Here is an 18,446-nt window from a genome sequence, read left to right as displayed (position 1 = left end):
TATATATGTACTGAAATATACAGCTCTACTTCAAAAACATATCTTGTCCTTTGACATCTGCATGAGTGCCATGGCACACATGCACACAAAGTAAAGAAAAAACTTAAAAGTAGATGCTGAAAACCCACTAAACTTCATCTTAATTAAGAATAATTATATAAGCCAGGTTTGGTGATACAAACTGAAATCAAAGCACTCAGGAGCCTGAGGCAAGAGGACTATCAATTTAAGGCCAGTCCAGGCTACAAGGCAAGACACTGCCTCTGAATAAATAAATCAAATTAACTAATAAAAAAGGTTATAGTGTTTTACAGAGCTAGTCCAGGGTTTATACTGCCACTTCAATTCATTATTCCACAGTCCTTTTGAACTTAAAAGACGAAAATGAGGAATGATTTTCAAATCACATAGAAAGGAGTTAATGACACTACACATTCTACAAGGAAGCCCCAAATCATACATACATGCACTTCAACCTCATGAATTCTCCATGTATAAAAGTCAGGGTTGTTATGGGCAGGACCTGATTCTATGACAAGAATCTTTAAAAGAAAGAAACCAAGATGCAATTTCTTTTTGCTACTAAAACAATGTTTATGCAACGGAAGATGTCTGCAAGCATATTCTGTGTTGGCTAGCTTTCTGCGTAGGAAGGTGCTATGCAGGCTCCTGTGATAGAAAAGTAACCAGAAATTTTACCCACTATTAATTTGGTTAGTTATAACAGTGATCAGCTTAGCAAGTTATGCCTGTAGATACAGTAGGAATGTTAGAGGGGTAACTGCATTATAGGTGGATTAAAATTTCATGCCATGTATTGGTCAGGGTTCTCTAGAGGAATAGAACTGATAGAATGAACCTATATCTATGTATCTCTATTTATATCTATATATCAATATATGGGATTCATTAAAGTGGTTTATAAGCTTGGTCCATCTACTCCAACAATGGCTGTCTATCGATCAAAAGTCCAAGAATCCAGTAGTTGTTCAGTCCACAAGGCTGAATGTATCAGATGGTCTTCAGTATACACTGGAACCTGAAGAAGTAGGATCTAATGCCGGTGAAGGAATTAACTTGCCAGTGAGAGCGTGGGTAAGCAGCAAAAGCAAGAACTTTCTTCTTCCACAGGCCTTATATAGGCTGCGACCTGAAGGTGTGGCCCAGAGTTAGGGTGGTTTTCCCAACTCAAAGATCCAGATTAAAGGTGGGTCTTTCCATTTCAAATACTTTAGTAAGAGAACAACAACAACAACAACAAGCCACTCAGTGTACCAGCCACTGGGGTTTTAGTTAATTCCAGAAGTAATCATGTTGACAACCAAGAACAGCTATCAGGTTCCACAGAAGGAAAGTAATGCTTGGTAAATCTGAGCAGCCTCCCGTGGCAGTGGGGCTCACAGGCCTGAGAGAAGAACCTGTTACCATTATTATCCTAAATGGAGATACTATGAAGATCTCTTTTAAGTAGGTATCTCTGTGCCCACAGAATAGCATAGCTCTCAGACCTCATCAGAGACACATCTCTGCAAGTGGATTGTGGAAAATACTTGTAAACAAAAGGTCAGAGTACAGAGAATAAGCATCAGTGCCACCGATGGGACATCTGTGTCGCACATTCTTCCCACAAGTCTCGGGGAACATCTCAGAAGAGGAGATGGAAAAAAATGCTAAGAGTCATATCTTAGGAAAGACTGGGGCAAAATAGTGTCTTCTGGACATGACAGCAACATTGTACATATGGCAGCTGTGGTGACCTACAGGAGATCAATCCAGTCAATAGTCTGGAATGGATGGTGAGGGGGGCACACAATCTCCCATCACTAGCTAGGAACTATTTTGATGGTTGGTGGCTTCTAGGGCAGGAAGAATTAGAGATATGGGCTCTGATAAGTTGACCATGTTCCTGACTTCACATCCATGTACTTATGGTTGGCATTAACTAGACTTAATGGGCTATCTTTAAAAGAGGAAAAGAAAAAAAGAGGATATGAAGTTAGGATGGGGACATGGTGTGGGGAGGGTCTGGGCAGAATTGTAGCAGTGGGGAACAAATACACAATCACACTACATTTCACACATGAAATTCTCAAAGACTAAAATACACTTTTAAACATCTTTAAGACTAGTCAGTTTTTGTTTCTAAAAATCTTATTTTATTAAATAACTATTAAATAGTATTTTTACAAAACACGTTGCATAGAAAAGTATAAAAATGTTTATACTGACAGAACTCTATGTCTGCAGTATCTTGGGTCAGCAAGTCTTCCCTTTTGGAATGCTGCCAAGAATGAACAGAGTGGGGAGTCACCCGCTCTACTCCTCTCAGTATGGCTGGTGAGCTCTCACAGGGAAGGCGGACACTGATACTCCAGAGTCAGCACCATTCAGGGAGCGGCTGTTGTACAAAGCTGGTCTCGTAACCAGATCTCCGGTGGGTGTCAGAGTAGAGTACCTCATGGCTCAGGAATGGTTAAGCAGCTGTACAAGATTCTCAAGGCATTTCAAATAATACACATTTAGAGGATTTTCTTCTGAATCGGAGAACACTGATAAAGGAAAATAAGAGTTATAAATACTAGTTTATTAAACTTGATGCTACACATAGAGGTGGACACTCCTACGTTAACCTATGAAAATGATTTATTAGCAAGCTATTTATGCTCTCAGTATACTAGAATTACAAAAATATTTTACATTTATAAAATTAAGATGTTAAAAAGTTTCCATTAATTCTTATCGATGGCTTATTAAAGCATATTTAAGAATATATCTCTGTAACTCCCATAAATGAGATATGATCTAGAATAAACACCATGTTTCTTACAACTATCCCTCTAAAGTCATAAACTTTAACATAACCCAGTTCCCCATTTCATCCTGAACTGCAAGATCACAGCTAGAAACAAACCAAAGACCCTTCTCTTCAGAAACATTAACAACCAACAGATCTACTACAATACAGAAAAGACACACTTTGTTCTCTGTTCTCCTGAGATAAAAGTGCTTGGAGCATAATGCTCATTGAAAACTGCCTCACTTAAAATGACTAACATGCTCTGAAAAGGAAACCTTTCCAATCATGATTATAGATCACAGGGAAAGCTGATTACAGGGGAAACAGAATCTATGCCTGGAGGACCTAATTGGACCTGATTCTTATCACCCAGGAACACTACAACAGCAGGCAAAATAAAAAAAAGTAAATAAAAATGGAGCAAATTAAAAACTAACTTGGAGAGGGATCACAGACACATTTTAAGAGACTTTTGGGAGCTGGAACGATGATCCAGTAGTTAAGAGCACTGGCTGCTCATTCAGAGGACCTGGGTTCAATTCCTAGCACCCACATGGCAGCTTTCAACTGTTTGCAACTCTGATCTGATGCCCTCACACAGACATACATACAGGCAAAAAATAAAGATAAAAGCATTATATTTATATTTATATTTCAAATACTGATCTGTTAGAACATGTTATTATGTCAAAAAACATTACCATGAAAAGCATAGGCTAAATGTGGGCCCATCTGATAGTACTTTGATAATATTTCTCAAAATCTAACTAAGCAATGCATAACACTGTCATTTTGCAATGGCCTGTTCATATATTTCAGTAACCAGAAATTTCACTTAGGACTTATCAAATTTAATTGTAATCTCTTAGAACTTACTTCTCTTTGCTATGGAATATGCTTCATCTACTCTTCTTTTTATTGATGGATTTTTCAAAGTTGCTTTTGCCTGGAGAAGATAAGACAATCTATTAGTTAGACTTATGCCCAAATCCTAAGGTGAAGATAACGTAATACTAACTGCCCATTGATAACTATGGTGATAAATAGGAAGAGTTAACACAGACAGAATATAGACATTTGGATATCAGTTTGGCCTATTGTATCAAGCCCACTGTACCTTCTGAGGCTTCCCCTTCATTCATCTATAAGCTAACCTGGTTCCTTTTCTACAATCTCTGACTTTTCGCTTCATTCTTACTCTTTCTCCCCTAACCTCAGTTTGTTAGTTTTAAGTACTCAACCTTAGGGAATTTCTCATTACCTCAGTATTAAATTTCAGATTAAGTACTTCAAACATTACTGGTTACTTAATAAAATTTACTGAGGGACTTCAAGATGCTCAAACCTATACTCAGCCCATGCAAGAAGGATGCAATCCCTTAGTCCAGGGTGAACAGGAGCCACAGCAGGCACGGGTGGCTAGCTGACCTATGCCATCCCTAGGAAATCCTGTGCCCTAGCACTGACATCTGGCTATTGGGTCACCACTATATGCTCTTTTGTATTTCACTTGGAAATCAAATGTTTGCAATTAAAAAAGACCAGGGGCCAGAGAAAGAGAGTCCACAGTATCCTCTTGCTATTACACATTCTGCGCAGCCCTTTTGCTTCAATCTTAAAGGAACTGAGATCATTATGAAATGAAGTGATGATATATACATGAGAAAGACAGTCACAGTACCCTTCTGAATAGAGCCCTGGTGAAATAATTAAATGGAAATATTAACTGATAGATTATTAATCATATGAATGAACAAAGGCAAATTGGGTGTGCAACTTCATTTCTACCTTTTATCTCTGATATTCTTGAATGCATCCTAAGAACCTTAATTATTTCCTTGCACCAACTCCCCTCCCTCCATTTCAAACAATGATTTAAAAAAACTCACCTTTTGATAATTGTAAATAAGAGCCCAAAGTGAAGCTGCTCCAATCCTCTGAGCATTTTGATTCTCACTTTCTAAACAGGTAGCCAGAAGGGTAACAATTTTTTCTACAAATAAGCACATTGTAAAAGTTCAGTTCCACACACTTCATTCTCATCGAGGACTGGCCCCTTGACAATAAACACAGTAACTGCTCCATTAAAATAGAAACTCAAGTTGCTATCCTCAAACAACATCTTGTATAACCTGAGCATGTGAAGGGGAGTCTCAAAACAAGCTTTTCACACTGGGTACAGATGATCTGGATGTCAGTGCCTTCTACATTTTCTGGTCCAAGTTCAACAAAAGCTTATTCATTGATGGACAATAATGCAAAAGTAAACAAATCATGAATCACAGTAAGCTATTCTGTTATTGCTCCTATTCTCACTCATAGACGATCTGCCATAAAAGCATAATCACCACTATACAAACTGCTGTAGAATGGGAATTGTGTATTTTTCAGAACAAGAAAATTTGACTTGATGGCATTTCAATATATAAGCAATGTTCTTTTTGCAAAGTTACCAGAGGAGAGGATCAAGACTTACTAATTATGCACCAGTCTGATCATTTTAAGTGAAGATTCAGAGGCATCTACTTCCAAGGCACTTGTTGGAGTGTTCTAAGTTGTATGATTTTTAAAACATTGTGCTTTGAAACATTGCAAGAAGCAATCTGCTGGCCCCAAGAGGAATCTTGTCTACTTCTTTTCTGCCTCTTCCCCCGCTTCAACTACCTCAGCTTGCAAGCAGGTAGGCTTTAATTCTTAGAGACTCTTCTGTAGACTGCCCCCCCAAAAGCCTTCACTGTCTTAAAGGGGGTGGGGTGGTGTATCTCTTTAATGGTATATATTCAAATCACACTGCTACTATGTTATCAGGGCTTAATAAATACTACCTGGATGAAACAACATTTTGTTTAAATTATGCTGTGATTTGAATTAAAAAAAATGTGTCCCACAGACCCGTATTTGAGCACTTAGTCCCTCGCTGGTGCTACTGTTAGGGAAGATAGTGGAAACTAGACAGTGGAGCCTTAAGAGCTAGAGGAAGTATGTTAATGGAGGCAGGATTGGAGGTTTTTATAGCCCAGCCCTGCTTCCTGTCTCTGCTTCCTATGTGGGGATAAAAGGTGACCACTGTGTTTCCTGACTGTCAGGAGGGACTCACACTTCTGCTGCCACACCTCCCCCACCATGATGGAGTATATTCCTCTGGAACTGTAAGCCAAAATAAGCCCTTTCTTCCCTAACTTGGCTTTTGTCAATATATTTTATCACGGCAACCGCGAAGTTAACTAATCCAAGTGACTTTATTAGAAGGAATTCAAACACTTTTGTAAGGAAAAGAAAAACAAGGTCCCATTAAGTGAAAAAGTAATTTGTGTGGTAGACAGACAAGGTGGTAGGCAGGAGAGGAGCAGTCATGTTCTGCCCACACGGCCCCCTCCTGCCTGAAGACCTCATGGGCACTGCCCAGCTCCCCATGGCTTTCCTATAAAGTAGCCTATCCAAAATTAGTCTATATAAATAGCTATCAAATGTAATTTGGCATATGAATTGTGGGTGGCTACATAAAATATGAGAGTAATTTCATTTTGTTCCAACTGAGAATCATCAAGTAATTTTATATCCCAAATATTCAGATAATATAATCCTTATGATTTAAATAAGTTTACATCATAATTTCTTTAACAAGTAACTTTCACTTTATCATTTTTAATAAACCACATTTACAGGATAATTAATGCATTAGTTCTCTGTTAAAGCAAGTGAACAAAATTTTAAAGTTAATACTTTATCATGAAACATAACATGAATACAAAAAAAGCACATAAAACATTTTAAGTTCAAGAAGTTGGTATGAATTCTAATTAAAACACAAGAGCAGATAACAGGAAATTATAAATACCTTAAGTGACTTAAGAATTAAAAGTGAATCAGCAAGAGGGAGAAATAAATACCAAGAATCCAGGGAATGTTTTAATCGAGGCTGGTTGAGTAAGAAAGCTGAAAGACATCAGCTAAATGAACATCTCCTACATGGGGCATGAAACACTTTCAGCATACTACTATCAGGTTAAAATTTCCTGGGCAGGGATTAGGATACAATTCCATTCATCAACTCATGACTCAATTGCAAATTAACTGTGAACATAAAAGTTTAAGAAAAGAAATTAATGGAAGTATTTTATGAGAATCAATTAATCACAGATTGGATAAATGATTCTTGCCTCATTCAAACCACATCAAAGAAGCTTCTTTTTGATGTGGCTGTGGGGTTGCTGATTATACTTTATTATGTTGAGATATGTTGCTTGCAAGAACCTATGGCTAGGTAGATCCTAGGTCCTAGGAGAGAACCTATTGCTATTATTCTGCTAAATCAGTGGTTCTCAACTTTCTTAATGCTGTGACCTTTTAATATAGTTCTTCATGCTGTGGTGACCACCAGTCATAAAATTATTTCATTACTACTTCATAACTGTAATTTCACTGTTATGAATTGCAATGTAAATATCTGATAAACAGAATATCTGATATGTGACACCCAAAGTGGTTACAACCTGCAGGTTGAAAAGCACTCTGCTAAATAGATATAGTATTAAATCAACTTCTAAGAAGTTCTCATTGCACCCATATATTAATGCACATCTCAAACCTATCAGAGAGGTTTCCAGTTGTAGTAGATGATGATAAATACAGACAACTAACAAGTGTCAAGATACAGGGAAAAAGACTGTGGAATACACAGCCCTAAGTGGAGCATCTTTGCTAAATCACTTTTCCGAAGGCTCAAGGATCATTGAGGAAGGAGGGGTAAAATAATTTGTGAAAGTCACCGGTAATGAATGACTATAATGAAACTGTTTTCCAGACACAACAGGGCAAGTGGACATACAAACTCATAAACAGTTGTCACAGCATGCACAAGATCTGTACAAGCACAAACCAAACTGAACCCTAGCATGGACAGAAGAGGTGAGCATGGAGCCCCTAACCAAGAAGCTAATGGCACTAGTGGCTGCTAAGAGAGGGAGTCAATATTCCTTAAGTGTGTAGTCCCTGGTGGGTGGTGTGTAACCACATCATCCTAAATGGAGCAAAATTCAAAACGTCCCCATTACAATCAGGAACAAGACAAGGATTTCCACTCTATTCCCTCTATTCCATCATGTTCAACGTACAACTGAAAGTCTTAGCTCTAACATAAGACAAGTGAAGGAGATAGAGAGGGGACAAATAGGAAAAGAATCACAGTGTAATAAAGGCCACACATATGAGACTATATGAACAGAACAGATTGGATTCAAGGGTTTAAAGGGAGGGGGCAAACTTGTGTGGGTAGGGCAGGATAGTTGATCTGAGAGGAGTCTGAGGGGGGAGGTATGAACAAAATATATAAAAATCTCAAAGAACAAAATAGAAAAAGAAACGAAGAAAGCAGAAAAGAAAGGGTTGAGTCACAGAAACTAAAGATGAAATTCAGCTTGATACATTTTATAGTTTCTTTGTTAAGAGAGCCCATGATGGCTATTGTTGATTGTCAACTTAAGACATGTGGGAAGAAGGAACCTCAATCAAGGAACTGAGTCTGTCAGACTGGCCAATAGTCTTTTGTATGTGGGGCGATGGGAGGAGCAAGGTATTTTCTTAATTACTAATTGATTGAGGTTGGCTAACCCCACTGTGGACAAAGCAACCCTAGCACATGGCCCTGGGTTGTATGAGGAAGCCAGCTGAGCAAAAGCAGGGAGCAAGCAGGTAAGGAAATTCCTCTCTGGCTTTGGCTTCAAGTTCTTGCCTGGTGTCCCTGCCTTGGCTTGTCTTTCTTTTTTTTTTTAAATATAACTTTTATTGGTTCTTTATGGATTTCACATCATGTATTCCTATCTAACTTATTTCCCTGCATCTGCCCTCTGTCCTTGCAACCTCTTCCCACCCAAATCAAAATCAAATTTTAAAGGAAAACAAAAACCCAAACAAAATCAAGAGACAAACCAAAACCAAAAGAACCAGAGCCAAAATCAAAGAAGAAGGAGAAGGAGAGGGAGAAGGAGAAGGAGAAGGAGAAGGAGGAGAAGGAGAAGGAGAAGGAGAAGGAGAAGGAGAAGGAGAAGGAGAAGGAGGAGGAGGAGGAGGAGGAGGAGGAGAAGAAGAAGAAGAAGAAGAAGAAGAAGAAGAAGAAGAAGAAGAAGAAGAAGAAGAAGAAGAAGAAGAAGAAGAAGAAGAAGCATCTAGCCGTGAAAGCTGGAGTGTGGCCTATTGAGTCACAGTTTATACCCTTTAGTCCAGTCATCTTGAGGCCTTTGGTTTCTGCTATGTACCCTTGGTTTTTCTTGATGGCTATAAGATTGAAATAAACCCTTTCTTCCCCTGCTCAAAAAAAAAAAGAGATAACCATTATCCCCCTTTAACCATTTCCTCTTCCACTCTCTTCTTCATCGTCTAGGATTTTATTTAAGCATATTATATTGCCTCAGGGCATTTGTTATATCAGTAACACATACCCTTCATGAAAAGACTGGAAAAGGCAAGCTCTTCATTATTCATCCTGAAGAAGGCTGGGGGAATATTTTTATTCTAATCTACTTTTCTCCTACAAGAATGGATCTTTTAAGCTCAAGCTTTGTGTGCAAAAGACAGGCTACAAGAAACTCACCTGAAGGTCTTTACTTCTTTGATGTTCTAGACAAAAGCTAAGCAATAATACCCAGCAAATTTGCTTCAGGCAAAATAGCTATCCCCTTGGACACAAGCTTTCAATCAAAATTGGTCTGTAAGTTTCCCAGTATCTTTCCCATAACTTAGGACATTTTGATGTGAATTTGTATATCACTTATTCAGTATTTTGTTTGCTTGTTTATTTTACTTTTTTTTTTACAAAAGGCACTCACCTTAAGCATTACTACAAACTGGAAAGGTTTGTGGATATTTTTAGCAGCCAGGTCAAGCCCAATGCACAATTCATTCTAAGAGTTTACATCAAATGTCTGGTACAGCGTTAGTAAGTTGTGTAACTTCACTAGTTCACCATGTGGAAAGCCTACAACGGGTCCTTATAGCTCCACACAGAGCCTGTACAGCTGCTCTCTTACCTAAGAAGCTCACTGAGGTCAAGTGTCAGAGAGGAGGAAAAATAACTTCTAACTGTATTCATCTGTGTGATTCTGATGGGGCAGAGAGAACACTGCTGATTACAAAGAAACCCATTACATAAATCCAGAGATCTAGAAGTGTAAAGTGTAGACGTCCTCAGTTCCCCAAAAGTCTTTCCTTTTCCTGACTCCACAGGAAGGTTGTAATTAGCAGGGGGACAAGAAACACTTGCTCTGAGAACGGGGAATAAACAATACCAGATGCTATTGAGCTGATCCCAAAAATCAGGGCTGTCAGCAGATGATCTGTGTGCATCTCATCACCTGAATGGAGCTTATTATTCCCCTCACGTTAGAGATGTGAGGAGCAAAGCAGACGAAGCAGAAGAGGACTGAATGATAGCCACTGCTGCAATCTCCCAGGGAGGAGTGGCGGAAGAAGAGGACTGAATGATAGCCACTGCTGCAATCTCCCAGGGAGCAGTGGCGGAAGAAGAGGACTGAATGATAGCCACTGCTGCAATCTCCCAGGGAGGAGTGGCGGAAGAAGAGGACTGAATGATAGCCACTGCTGCAATCTCCCAGGGAGGAGTGGCGGAAGAAGAGGACTGAATGATAGCCACTGCTGCAATCTCCCAGGGAGGAGTGGCGGAAGAAGAGGACTGAATGATAGCCACTGCTGCAATCTCCCAGGGAGCAGTGGCGGAAGAAGAGGACTGAATGATAGCCACTGCTGCAATCTCCCAGGGAGGAGTGGCGGAAGAAGAGGACTGAATGATAGCCACTGCTGCAATCTCCCAGGGAGGAGTGGCGGAAGAAGAGGACTGAATGATAGCCACTGCTGCAATCTCCCAGGGAGGAGTGGCGGAAGAAGAGGACTGAATGATAGCCACTGCTGCAATCTCCCAGGGAGGAGTGGCGGAAGAAGAGGACTGAATGATAGCCACTGCTGCAATCTCCCAGGGAGGAGTGGCGGAAGAAGAGGACTGAATGATAGCCACTGCTGCAATCTCCCAGGGAGCAGTGGCGGAAGACTGGGTACAAACCCATGGTCAATTCAGGTGAGTTGGGAAGTGGCTGAACCCGAAAAGTTTTCTGTATAACATTTTCAGCAATTCTATAACTGTTTCACAGAAGCACTACTATATGCACACAAAACATGAGCACAGTGTCACTTCTATTCAGTTGGAAAACTTGGGGTGGTAAAGTCTCTGAGAAAAATTAGGTGTAACACATGGAAGGAAAGGGCGACTAATATCTTAAACTATCTACCATAGTCTAGCAACAAGGCTCAGCACTTTCTGTGTTTTTATAAACTGCTTCTTATGAAAACAAAGAAGGAAGTGTCTTGTGGACAGAGAATTTAGTCTCAGAGAAGCGGTGTGAGGTGAGATGTGCATTCAGGACCAGATGGACAGGCAGCTGAAGGCCACCTCCCACCCCACGCCCATCACAATAGGGTGTCTGCCATACAATTCCACATGAAATTCACTCGCATCTGCTTGGTAGTTGTGGTTTCAGAAACAGACTCCTCCGATTCCTTGCTTGTTTCTCTTTCCCCTCTGGACTCCTGAATTGCCTCCAGTTATCCTACATCTCAGAGAATGAAGCCTAGAAGGCTAAGTTCCCTTTCTGGTTGTGGCTTTCAACTCTGCCTTTCAGGATTTCTCTTAATTACTAAATGCTTAAAGGAGTGCTTCCTGGTGAAAGGCACAACCATAGGTAATAGATACATACACAAAAACCTCTTGAATCCAAATAGCGTATGTCCCATCGTAAAGGGCATAGAAAAAAGTCACATATGTAATTCATAGTATGTCAGATAGTGAGAAAGGCAGGATGGGGGAGGGGACTGGCATAGGAAGGGAGGGACACAGGGCAGGGTGAAGGACAGGAGTTACAACTGGGACAGCTGTTCTACAGAGAGTTCACTTGCTGGAAGATAGATAAGCAGTGAGGGGGAATTAGAGTAACAGCAGGTCCAGAAGAGACAGAGGTACAGGGAGAAAGAGAGAAGCCCAGCCTACCGCTGCTCTTTCCCAGCTACCTCCTGTACCTAGTGGTCCGCTGGAATGACAGCTGGTGATCAACACCCAGAGGCTAGACCCATCCTTGAATACCTACCCCCACACCCCACACACACACCCCGGCCTGTCCATGCCTCACACAGGGCTTTAAGCACGGCAGGTATTTAAGAAATATCTGGGGAATTATAGAGCTATTTTGTGTTACAATCTGAGTAGAAAGGTCTAAACATCACAACACGTGCGAAAGGAGTCCACAATGTGGCTTCTTACCATTAGCTAGGATTTTGGGCTTATGAGCAGGACTGAAGCAGATGTTATGAAAAATCAGCAGAGGTAAGTAAGGGCTGCTCTTATGCTTGTATTTACTCATCTCTGTGAGTAAGTCTAAGCAGCCATCCAGCCTCAGGATCATTTGCTGGCCATCTTCACCAAATGATATGTTCAGGAGTAACTTCAACCACAGAATGGCCAGATTGCTGAGATGTTTATTTCCTCCTTTAGGCAATGTCAGGGACAGGAAGTGCTGTAGGAAGTTGCTCTGTGGGCAAGCACAGAATATTATTTTCTTTTCAGGTTTTTTCATTATTTTCCCAGTCTCTTAGTGACCAATTAACTAGCATTTTAATATCTTTTCCCCTAGTTTTAATTTCTCTTTCTTCCAAAAACTTCACCTACACAATTTCCAAGTATAAATGTAACCACAAGAAAAAAATAGTGCTTAAATTTTAATTCCTACTATTTTTTCCCTAAAAATCGATGAAACAAACTATAGTCAACTCAATTATTATGACTGATAATTTAGAGTAGGCTTCCTGAGTTCTCTTTCTTATCTGTCTTCTGGCAGTTTTGCTACTCATTAAAGACATCTTGTGGGAGGAAAGGAAAGAAAACCCAAATCCATCGTACATGGGAGTTGACAACTCTGGTAGGAGTGAAGGTGTTTTAGATCGTTATAGGTACAGGTGTTTTCTCCTTAAATTTATGACCATGTGTATGCCTCTCATTTTGAAGAAGGTAATCCCATACATCTGGCTCAAGATGAGTTCTTGTGTTTAATCCACATATGTATATATGAAAAGATGTATAAAGAAATATATTCAAATATACATATACAAACATGACATATACGGCATGTATATAAATATACACATGCATACGTATGAATGAATGGCAGAAATATCAGCATGTATTTAAAGAAACAATCTAACCGTATGCTAGTAAACAAACTGACTGAATGAGGGTGAGGCAAATCATGATTATAGTGCTTGCCAAGTTACATGGTATGAATGCTCCTACCAAGGCTGATTTCAAGACAACATTACAAAAGACTTAAGAAACTTATAAAAAATGGAATGAAGACACTCACATGAGCTAGAGTGAGCTCAATACATTATTGAAAATATTTCCATAGTAAGACAATCAATCCATTTCCTTAGAAAGAGAGACATTTCTATTTATTTGGTGATTACACTCAAACTATCTATTGGGGTTCAGAGACAGGAAATAGTAGAGGGTGATACTCAGCTCCTATGAATCCTGTTTGACCTCCAACCCAAAAAAAAAAATTCAAATCACTGTCATTAGTAAGTAACTGATCTGATAATATTGAAATTTAAAAGATATTCACAAGTAGGGATTCTGTTCACATATAATTATAAGGACACTCTGCTTCCTGTACACATGTACTAGAATCTGACTCATTTACTCCTTTTATACACTCAGTTAGAATTAGTGATAAGAGGTAAAGCTTTAGAATTGCAGATCCACAGACCTCAGAAAATGGCACTATATGCCATCAAGAACGAAAACATAAATGGGGCAAAGGGGCTTTGACTTCATACAGCTTTCTGTCTCATAACATGAACAGAAATTGCTACTGTGCGACTGATCTGTCTATAGATGGAATACTTTATTTGCATGATACCAGTATTTTTTTCTAAAATCACTGTTTTTGAGGTAAACACAATTCAAAAGCGATGAAGATAACTAAAAGGACATGGCATAATCAGAGTCTACTCCTGTTTCAGTTTTAGGGCCTCCCAAGCTGGCTTTAAATGATTACCTTCTTGATTCTTTTACAAACCTTTAAAATAGTGTCTTGAAATTATAATAAAACAGCCTTAGAAACTTACTTCTAGAATTTGATTGACAGGATTACTTTTCCAAACAATTCTTTTATAACATATAGGAGAAACTAAGTGCTTACCTTCTGAATTACTCCCTTGCAGTCATGAGATAAGGCCAGGTTTGAAAGAAACATAAAAACCATCTGCTGAATGGTGGTGTTCTCTGCAGGCATCTGAGAAGCAAGCTTCAGGATACACAGTATCAGGGAGCTGCTCAGAGTGCCCCTGTGGGCAGTTTGAACATACTGTCCATAATTTGACCAACAAAGAGAACTGCAGCCTTCAAAAGAAAAAGCCTGTCACAGAGTTGCCTCAGTCTCATTTCCTAGTTTTTAAAAGCACAAAGTGGTAAACATATACATCTGCCAAAATAGTCATCCACCTATGAACTGCAAATAAGCACCAAAACCTAATGCTGACATGTACCTTCAACCCAACAGATTGACTGTCCCCACTCAGGGCCTAATTATCTCAATGGAGCACTAAAATGCCAACTTTTTTTTTTAAAGAAAAGATTAGATTAGCATAATAGGTTTTTAACAATTCATAAAAAGGTATCTAAATAAACACCCATGTGAAAGAACAGGATTTTAGTCATGAGAGGTAACTGAGACAGCTCAAACACCATTTTCCATAGCACCCAGGTAAAGATAAAGAACTCATAAGAAGCTGATCATGGGAGGTTAAAGGTCAAACAGCTCGTAGGTAGCAGAAGCAAGCAGTGGTATCTGTGGCTCTCCAGAGTTCAGTGCTCTCTGAGTAAATTAGGTTAAAAAAAAAAAAAAACATGAGAGTTAGAAATATGTTTTGGTGACTTCTTTGTAACCCAAAGCCAAAGTAAAATTACCTTGTGAAAGTTCATGAAAGTAGAACAGTTTATATAGTCACAACAGAATCTGACAGTCTATGAAATAAACTCACACATGGTAAGTAGAAATATTTCCTGTATTCCCAACTTTATAGCTATATTCAAATACCAATGTTTTCATTAATGATGCATTTTTGCGTAGAAACACATCAAATAATAAGGATAAGTAGAGTATGGATTAAACAGAAAACCATGACATCAGGCTCCAAATTTCTGGTTTGCCTTGTTCATAATGTCTGTATACATTGAAAATGAAGATAGCTGGGAAGAGGCCAAGTAGATCATTCCAAATCTGAAACTAGTCCTATAAGATCATTTCCAAATCTGGACAGTTGTCCTGGGATAGCACATCCTCCTAATCTTCCACAAACACGTAGATTTTAAAAACAGAGAAAACCATGCCTAAGTTTCTCATCTTACAAATGAGATTCTTGAGACTCTGAAGGGGATAACTTAGGGAAATTTGAATCCCTGCTCCAGGACAGTGGCCAGGATTTTTCTGTATTATAATATTTATTGAAAAGAAAGACAATAAACTTGGATTTGAGCCCTGGTTACTGCATTTTTCAATTACCTATCTTTCATCACATGTGAAATAATGCATGGAATATTTGTATGGAAGTACAAATAACTAAAACTTGCACATAGTGAACCCAATGAAAAATGCTTTCAAATCTTACCCCTCAGGAGAGTGCATTAGATTTGTTTAAAGTGACTCATATGAACATATTATATAAAATGAGTGATATGGAAATATTATTGTTTCATTTTTCAATATCAAAATAAAGACCTTTTCAGATAAACAAAACAAAGAAAAAAGAAACACATCAAACAGAAAAAGAAGATTTCTGCTCAGGTTAGTGGTACCTTAACCACCTCTAATATTCTTATAAAGTTTAAGGATGCGGATGCACATAGCACAAAATAGTTTTATGTACTTCTGTTTCACAATTAGCAACTCACTTTTTATCTCTCTCACTTTCCTAGGTCCTCAGATAAGGCAAGGATAAGTAAAGGAGAGACACCACATTTCAGAGACAGGCTATGCTGAGCTGGCTACACTGCAGGGAAGGTCGTGATAGCAGACACGGGGAAGAGATTGTCCAAGAAGAAGAAAGGGACAGAGAAAGCAGTAGCAGAAGGACGAGGGACAATCCCGATTTACAATCAGACACAGAATGGTAGCTTGCGAGCTTCACTCTGTCATAAGCAGGAGACCACCTCAGTAGACTGGTCAATCAGATAGCCTAAGGTACTGGACTATTAAAAAATACCTTATCATGGCATGTAGCAGTGACAAGATGGGCTCATAGTCGACTTTATTTCCCATCTCTTCCCTGTGCGTCCTTTGCTGGATGGACACCTCTACTTCTGAGCTATTGAATGTTTCCAGAAGAAATCATACATACTTGCTGACCAGTAAAACCACCTATGTCTGACCATATGGGCACTAAACACACCCAACACATTTACTTCCTCTCCCTTCTAAAACAGTGACTTCACACCTCTTCTCTTCCTAGAACCATCTATCCTCATGTTCCCCTCACAGTCTAATACTCAATAGGCTGTCAAGATAGTACCCACCAAGGGAATGAATATGAAGGGAGCCTCAGTGACACCACCTTTCACAAAACCAAGAGCAGCTTGAGAAAACTTCCATCATGCCTGTCTCCTGTTCTAAAATCTACAAAGGTTCTAAACTTCACGTATCTTTTTCATAAACTTTCACCTTCTGGATGTTCTCACTGGATACAGTGTCCCACATTCATATAATCAGTCCAATCTACTTCCTGAACTACCCAATGACTCTCCCAGGTCAACAACATAGACTTAAAATTCTTGGAGTTATAGGACTCATAAGAAATTTTGCCTTTGACTAATATACTTATAAGGAGAAACGTATCAATATATTTTTCTAGTTCAGCTTAATAATATCATATGCAACTAGTACTTTAATTTATTACAGAAAACAACACTGGATTCTAGTTACCAGTTGGAAAATTAGCAGTATAGACACAAAGCAACTGCAAGGCAATTTGCATCAGTGAATCCTCCATCAAAAGCCAAGGCCAAAGAGAGTGCAGAACGGGCACAAGACGTGCTTCAAGAGCAGCCACCTGTTTTGGAAAGGAAATATGAACAGCCATTAGTCTGGACATGTGAAATCAGGTTCAAATACACCAAAAGCTGTCACCTACACACACAATAGTTTAATTCATTGTTAATGCATATAAGGAGGTTCCTTCCCTCAGTCAGGAGCCTGCCCAGCCTCAGGAAGGGTGACTAGGATATATTAGTGCGAAAAGAATGTAGAAAACAGTTTCCATAACATGTAAGGTATGCAGGAAAGTGATTACCCCTCAGCAAAAAATAAACTCTTGAAAAGGCTCAGACAAAGTCCAGAGACAGAGATTTGTAGCCAAGAAAGTTCTCTAAAGAGTCTGCTTTTGTTCTTTTCTTAAGGTGTATATAGCATGCCTGAGGAGAGAGTTTTCTGAAAATAGCTCTTGACCCCAAAGAGGTTGAACTTTGTCTAGGCCTCCAGACCAAGTTATAATATGCCTTTAAATTATTTACAACTATATGCTTAATTTGATGTCCTACTCTGTGCTCAACCTGTTTTAGGTTTAACCTGCCTGTAAGAGAATAATGTATCCCTTGGATTTCTCACATCATCAGCTTTGACAACCTAAGCTAAATGCATAACTTTAATATTAAATTATGTATTCTTCCTTGCCCTGACCCAGAATAATATATGTGTGTGCTGTGGTAATTGTTTGCTGAAAACAGCCAATAGGTTAGCAGCAACCTCAAAATAAACATTGGCTACAAAAAAAATTGGAAGCAACAGATTGATAGATAGATAGATAGATAGAGAGAGAGAGAGAGAGAGAGAGAGAGAGAGAGAGAGAGAGAGATAGAAGTTGATGACATCAGTTTGTGGTTTTGAGGGCTGTTCTGGCTCAGCTGCCGTCAGTAACATCTTCACCTATAAAACACTGTTAAAGAGCTCTGTAAAGAATACCCCATTCCTTTCCATATCGTGTATAACATGAATAGTGAAAACCCAGAGACAGATACTGGGGTTCAGAAAAGCAAAGCAGTCAAGCTACTAGCTCTTATCTCTACCTCACACTGAAATGGGTGATCCTGTCTCCATGAATCCTCAGAGTACAATGCTCTCCACCAAGCCTCAGACTGCAAACCTGGGGTAAATGCTATCCCTGTCTGGAAACTAAATCTCCTGTCCTCAACGTGGCTGGAGGCTAATTGCCTAAGACTGACTTTGCTTCTTCCTTATATACTTACTTTACATTCTTCATTTTGATAAAGACAATTCCGTAGGAGCTGCATGGTAATGCTTAACTCTTTAATAAAGCCATCCTCCTGTATAGACACAAAGAAGTTGAAAGACATGAAGGCAGTACTTTTTAGAAATAGTAATTCCCTCCTTTGGGGTCACAGCACACTTCAGTTGTGCAGTAATGGTGTCTAAACACCAACACTTTATGGAAACAGGCAAGGTATGATGACCACATCTCAAGAAGCAATGTACTGCAAAAAAAGAAAAAAAAAAACAAAAAAAAGCAAAAACTGTTTCTG

At 39.2% G+C, this 18,446-nt stretch overlaps 1 protein-coding gene across 3 annotated transcripts in view; it reads right to left on the bottom strand.

Moving 5' to 3' along the window:
• Positions 1-2,133: 2,133 nt before the first annotated feature.
• Positions 2,134-18,446, bottom strand: part of Rttn (rotatin) — a 125,987-nt gene continuing 109,674 nt past the window's right edge. For 2 of the 3 annotated variants that reach the window (XM_005065388.4, XM_040757817.1), the window contains 7 exons: positions 18,153-18,230; positions 16,834-16,960; positions 14,056-14,255; positions 12,120-12,387; positions 4,687-4,790; positions 3,674-3,743; positions 2,134-2,549 (listed from right to left, as the gene is read on the bottom strand). In XM_005065388.4, the coding sequence (XP_005065445.2) occupies positions 2,464-2,549; positions 3,674-3,743; positions 4,687-4,790; positions 12,120-12,387; positions 14,056-14,255; positions 16,834-16,960; positions 18,153-18,230 (933 nt within the window). In that variant the 3' untranslated portion in view covers positions 2,134-2,463. Of the gene's footprint in view, positions 2,550-3,673; positions 3,744-4,686; positions 4,791-12,119; positions 12,388-14,055; positions 14,731-16,833; positions 16,961-18,152; positions 18,231-18,446 lie in introns of those variants that run through there. The other variant, XM_040757815.1, reaches the window with a different exon arrangement.

This window comes from Mesocricetus auratus, unplaced genomic scaffold (genome assembly GCF_017639785.1).
Source record: "Mesocricetus auratus isolate SY011 unplaced genomic scaffold, BCM_Maur_2.0 Super-Scaffold_100015, whole genome shotgun sequence".
In the NCBI taxonomy this organism is placed as follows: Eukaryota; Metazoa; Chordata; class Mammalia; order Rodentia; family Cricetidae; genus Mesocricetus; species Mesocricetus auratus.
This window is presented reverse-complemented; position numbering and strand designations above follow the sequence as displayed.